This window comes from Myotis davidii, unplaced genomic scaffold (genome assembly GCF_000327345.1).
Source record: "Myotis davidii unplaced genomic scaffold, ASM32734v1 scaffold200, whole genome shotgun sequence".
NCBI lineage: Eukaryota > Metazoa > Chordata > Mammalia > Chiroptera > Vespertilionidae > Myotis > Myotis davidii.
The window spans coordinates 5,437,300-5,443,146 of NW_006293700.1; the positions used below are offsets into that span (position 1 = coordinate 5,437,300).

The 5,847-nt window shown below is 43.2% G+C and overlaps 1 protein-coding gene across 1 annotated transcript in view; it reads left to right on the plus strand.

The window, feature by feature from the left end:
- The window catches only part of ZFHX4 (zinc finger homeobox 4), a 196,756-nt gene that overhangs the window by 23,825 nt on the left and 167,084 nt on the right, over positions 1-5,847 (plus strand). Inside the window, exons 5-6 of the mRNA XM_015566291.1 lie at positions 5-719; positions 1,576-2,078. Of these exons, the coding sequence (XP_015421777.1) occupies positions 5-719; positions 1,576-2,078 (1,218 nt within the window). The remainder of the gene's footprint in view (positions 1-4; positions 720-1,575; positions 2,079-5,847) is intronic.

Sequence of the window (5,847 nt, forward strand, 5' to 3'; positions counted from 1 at the left end):
GGGGTCCTCGCGGTCCCTGGGCGGCCACATGACCATGATGCACTCCAGGAACTCCTGCAAGACCCTCAAGTGTCCCAAGTGCAACTGGCACTACAAATACCAGCAGACCCTGGAGGCCCACATGAAGGAGAAGCACCCCGAGCCCGGCGGCTCGTGCGTGTACTGTAAGACCGGCCAGCCGCACCCCCGGCTCGCCCGGGGCGAGAGCTACACGTGCGGCTACAAGCCCTTCCGCTGCGAGGTGTGTAACTACTCGACCACGACCAAAGGCAACCTCAGCATCCACATGCAGTCGGACAAGCACCTGAACAACGTGCAGAACCTGCAGAACGGCGGCGGCGAGCAGGTGTTCGGCCACGCCGCGCCCGCCCCCACCGCCAGCCTCAGCGGGACGCCCTCCCCGTCCAAACCCAAGCAGAAACCCACCTGGCGCTGCGAGGTGTGCGACTACGAAACCAACGTGGCCAGGAACCTCCGGATTCACATGACCAGCGAAAAGCACATGCACAACATGATGCTCTTGCAGCAGAACATGAAGCAGATCCAGCACAACCTGCACCTGGGCCTGGCCCCGGCCGAGGCGGAGCTGTATCAGTACTACCTGGCCCAGAACATCGGCCTGACCGGGATGAAGCTGGAGAACCCGGCCGACCCCCAGCTGATGCTCAGCCCCTTCCAGCTGGACCCGGCCACGGCGGCCGCCCTGGCCCCCGGACTCGGTTAGTAGTTACTGCCTTTCTCCAGCCCCGTTAGCTCCGCAGCACATGCTGAGTTGGTGGGATGCGCCCAGATGAAGTGGTGAGTGCAGACGCATCGGGGACATTTCTCTCTCAGCTGATAATCAAACCACTTGGCTTCACTTCAAACCTGAGTTAACTCCATAGAGGAAGCCCTGAGGGGGTCCCGGGCAGCCTGAGAGGAGTTAGCAAACTTTGCCTTCATCCAGCAGCTCGATGAACAAGCGCGCATGTGCCCGAGTTGCCTGCCATTATTAGCTGTAACCCGTGCAAGGTTTATAGCTTTGCTTTTGGCAGTTATTCCCGCAAATATCAAACTGGTGCTTCTAAAGGGTAGACCGTTATTTTTAATGAAATATTAGTGAAAACTACTTCCGTGTCTGTGATGGAAGGTAATTAAACGGCTAACAGTCATGCCGTTACCTTATCCCGGGTATTTGGCAAGAGATTCCCGGCGCGCCTACAGTATTAGCCAGATCTCATCAGGCTTCAGACAAATTGCGAAATAGCAATTAGTGCTTATGTAAGTTTATCTAGGCTCTTCCATCGCCAGCACGTGGCTGTTTGTTATGGTATCGATCACCGCTCTTGCCCTCGAAAATACAAATTTCAGAATGACATCATGCCCAGTAGGAGTAATTAAAGCTATCTGGTGAGGGCATTTAGAAGTTGAAAGGGATGATTGTAATTGATCCCGATTCAATCCTATTACAGCTTTTTATGGGTTTAAGCTCTAGAGAAAGCACATCCCCGGCCAAGACTTTTGTTTTACAGATTCCTTTGTGTGTGCTGTGTTTCCTAGTGTCTATTTTTCCTCTTAATTTTTTTCTTCCTGTAGTCAATAATGAGCTGCCGCCTGAAATCCGGCTTGCCAGTGGTCAGCTAATGGGTGATGACCTGTCCCTCCTTACTGCAGGAGAGCTGTCACCTTATATCAGTGACCCGGCACTGAAGCTATTCCAGTGTGCTGTGTGCAACAAATTCACCTCTGACAGCCTGGAGGCCCTGAGCGTGCATGTGAGCAGCGAGCGCGCTCTCCCTGAAGAGGAGTGGAGGGCTGTAATTGGAGATATCTACCAGTGCAAGCTCTGTAACTACAACACGCAGCTCAAAGCCAACTTCCAGCTCCACTGCAAGACCGACAAACACATGCAGAAGTACCAGCTGGTGGCTCATATTAAAGAAGGAGGCAAAACCAACGAGTGGAGGCTCAAGTGCATCGCCATTGGCAACCCCGTCCACCTGAAGTGCAATGCCTGCGACTACTACACCAACAGTGTGGATAAGTTACGCCTGCACACCACCAATCACAGGCACGAGGCGGCCCTGAAGCTCTACAAGGTAAGGGCGACATCCCTCTCCCTTGACACAGGGGTGGGGGTGGGTGGGAATTAACTGTTTCAGAGCTTGGAGCACAAGTCTGCAAGTTAAGAAAAAAAAATTAGCAGGGCAAGGGACACAGTGTCTGCTGAATGGTAATACATGTTATGTTGGAATCTAGCAACGGGAGAATTTATTTGAAAGATTGGCCATACGTCCCTGTTCTATCTATCACAGTGGCATGGATTGCTTTACTGGTTTCTCCCAAATAAAATAGCTTTTATGAGTATTTTCATATGCAAAACAATGCTGTGTTATTGATTGTTATTTTTTTTAAAGCGTAGTGTACCACTCATGGCTAAGTGTGAATGGTTACAGGGAGCAGAGGACAACAATAGTGCTACCTCCTGTCACCTTTTGTTTGGTGACAAGGTGACTCTGTGTGCGCATTTTTGCTTTTCCTTTTAAGTACCTAGTAGTGTTGTGTAAACGCACTCTCCCTTAGCATCAGCTGAAAGTCTTCTTAACACTGTTGTTGTTTTGCATGATTTTTCCCAGCTAGTAATGCTTTTATCCCCTCAGTGGATGTGGCAGGGATAAAAATGTTCATTCAAAGGCAAATAATACTTTTATCTGATGCTGATGTAATGAATACATGCAAGTGAGGAACACCATTGATTGCACAACTTGTCTTGACTTTTTGTGGATCCTGATGACTGGTTAATGTGTTTGGGGCAGCTGGTGGACTGGTTTGGCTTGATTGTCTTGGTTCATGTAACATGTGGAACAGATTCATTTCTATGATGAATAACTGGGTAACTTATTAAGAACTTCTTTTGTCTAGAGGACATTAAAATTCAGAAAATATTGCAAACCATTTGTCATTGTAACAAGCTCTAAATATGATTACAAAATCCATTTTGCAAGTGTTATCTATTGATTTATACTAGAAATCAGGGGTAACTATACTATCAGGAGTCAACCAGTGATTGTAACACCTATGGCTTTTCTAATACTGCTGCAAACTATAAACACGCGAGGAGCAGAACAGACTGTGGTCTAGAGCGCGTGCAGGAATTATTTATTTGGGTTGGCCTGGCACTGTTTGTTGAGGTTGTTTCTTGAAGTTCCAATTCTAGATTGATGAACGGAGCATAAAATCCGGAAGAGTGGTGGGAGAATTTGTAACATTGTTCCTGTGATGCTGGCGCTCTGCGGATCAATAATGAAAGCATTAGATTTGGGTTTGAGGGGAGGTCAGGCTTTGATGTAAGCTGGAAAGCTTCTAAGTTGATGGTATTGAAAATATAATCCAACGAATTAATTGTATTATAATTCATAGATTTTACAGCAATGGTTGACAACCGTTCAATTGTCAACTTTTTTTCCCCTGTTGCTACCTGACCTATTAAAACTTTTAGAATACTGAGGAGAGAAAAAAAAACAAACAAACATTAAGTTTGTATAAATAATAGATCTCAACCCTGGGAGCTAGATAGAATATTCATGAACTGGGTTTATATTCACGCAGCCCCTCTAACACTTGAAATGAACATGTTGTAAAAAGAAGACATAAATGTACAAATTTTTCTGTTTTATTAATCTCATGTGGGAAGCTCCAGAGAGGTAGAGTGGCATGGTTTATTGTATCAGGAAAGGCGATTTAGTCTAATTGTTTGGTGATTATGTAGACATGTGTGTTTTTAAGTTTTTCCATTCATTCCACGGGTGTGAATTGGCATCCCTCACTGTCTGCAGAGCAATTTGCTGGGTGCCAGAGCTGGTCTGGAAGTTCCTTTGAAGGGAGAGTTGGATATTGCCTTTGAATGGCTAACAACCCAAGGAGATAAACCCTTGTTTATAAAGAGGGCTTTCAAGCAGAGAGAGCTTTCAGTGTCAGAACCAAAGGGTATATTTGTCCTCTTACCTTTAAAATGTTATGTCATATACAAAAATCTCCCCCAACTCTTCTTTATTTGCTTATCTCTTAAATACCCAAGTTCCCTAATACTGTAGTGTCTAAAGTGGTCAGCAACCACACAAACACACTTTGAACAAACTTACCTTGAATTAAAAGAAGATTGAACAGAGAAATATTTGAGCGGTTGCAGTTTGATATGGGGCCATTGAACTATATTTTTTGCATCATCCTTCAAAGGGCATTCCTTATTTCTGATAACTGCACAAGTCCCCCAGAATAGCAATGTGTTGAGGATGCCATTTCTAAAACGAGTTACAAAGACCAAAGACAGTGTGCATCAGATAGAAAGAGAGGCTTTTCAAGTGCAGTAATGGGGATTTCAGCAAGCTTGGTCAGCTTGTGTGAGCAAAATAAAATTGCTTCATAAGTAACATTAATTGCTTTTAAATGAGAAGCTAACAAATTGGCCAGGGCCTGGGAAAAAATGATGGTTTGTAATTTGGCTCAAATATTAAAATTAGACTTAAAATAGTTTCTGAGTTAATGACTAGACAATAATCTCCTACATAAAATTTATTTTCATTAAGAGCTTAATTTGCATCATTCTGCTTCAGGAATTAGTTAGACTTTACGGGAAAGTGACAAGTAGCAGTTATAAGACAAATGCAGAGCTGTGAGAATTCAGCTTTTCTTGTTATTGACAACATTTTGATTGACAACACTTTAAACGTGGTCTTGTGTCAGTTTGATTTGAATAGGCTACCTCTTGCTGTATTACCTAAAAGAAGTGTGTGTCCTCATTCCAGTTAAAGGAGGTTAAAGGTTAAAGGTTAAGGGTGAGCATAAAAGCATCATCTGCCTAGCTGCTTAACTTTAAACTGATCAATTTAATGAAAATCTGTTTTACAGATGTTGTTTTAATGTATTTGGCAGGATTTAGGCAGCTTTAACATTAGACGTATGCTAGTAAAAATTATTTCTTTATTTGACCAGAACAACACCTTTCCTTTTATGTTTAAGGTAGAAGGCTTGTGGGTTATGGTATTTTGGCAAAGAACCCAGAGGCAGAATGTGTTGATGATCTTTCCATATGGACTCAAAAAAAAGAATACCTTCATGTCTATTGCTAACGATGGCTACAAAAACAAGCAAAGCTGTATTCATTTCTCTGGCAGTATTATTTTCCTGAGAACCTTTTTTTTTTTTCAAAAAGAGGTTTTTTTTAAGAAAATCTTACTCATTTCTTCAAGCAAACATTTCTGAAGTGCTGTGTTGATTCCCCCCCAGAAATTTTCATGATGAAGCAAAATTGGCCTGGGAAATTAAAACAATAAAATGAAACTGCAGCTTGCTCTTAATCTTCTCTGAGTGTGTGAAAGTGTATTTAAAGTGAGGTTAGCACTAAATGCCTGGAGAGCTACAATCAGTGTTGCAAGGTAAAAAGGGGCTGTATCTGTGGCCATATCCATTTCTTTATCTACTGCAAGAACAGTGTTTCTCAGCTGACCACTTTCTTACAGCTGATCCTGTTCCTCTAATTCCCTGCCTTTGCATCGCAACTCTACAAATTTTTGTCAGTTGATATTTACACAGTCAGTCTTCAATAAATATTGTAGGATGAACAGTGGACTAATGAATAAACTGGAAAATGTTTTCAAGAAACCCTTTTAAAGTGCATTGCAATTTTGGTCTTCCCTTTAAAAGATCCCAAACTTTTTTTGAAAAGGTCCAATAAAATGATATAATGAAAAACCATTTAGCAGTAGACATTCAAGGCGAGAAGGAACAAGTAAGACATGGGCGATATTTCCTATTTCCAGTTTCGCTTATTCTTGGCTCAGAATGGCCCAGAGGTTCCTGGCCAGCTGA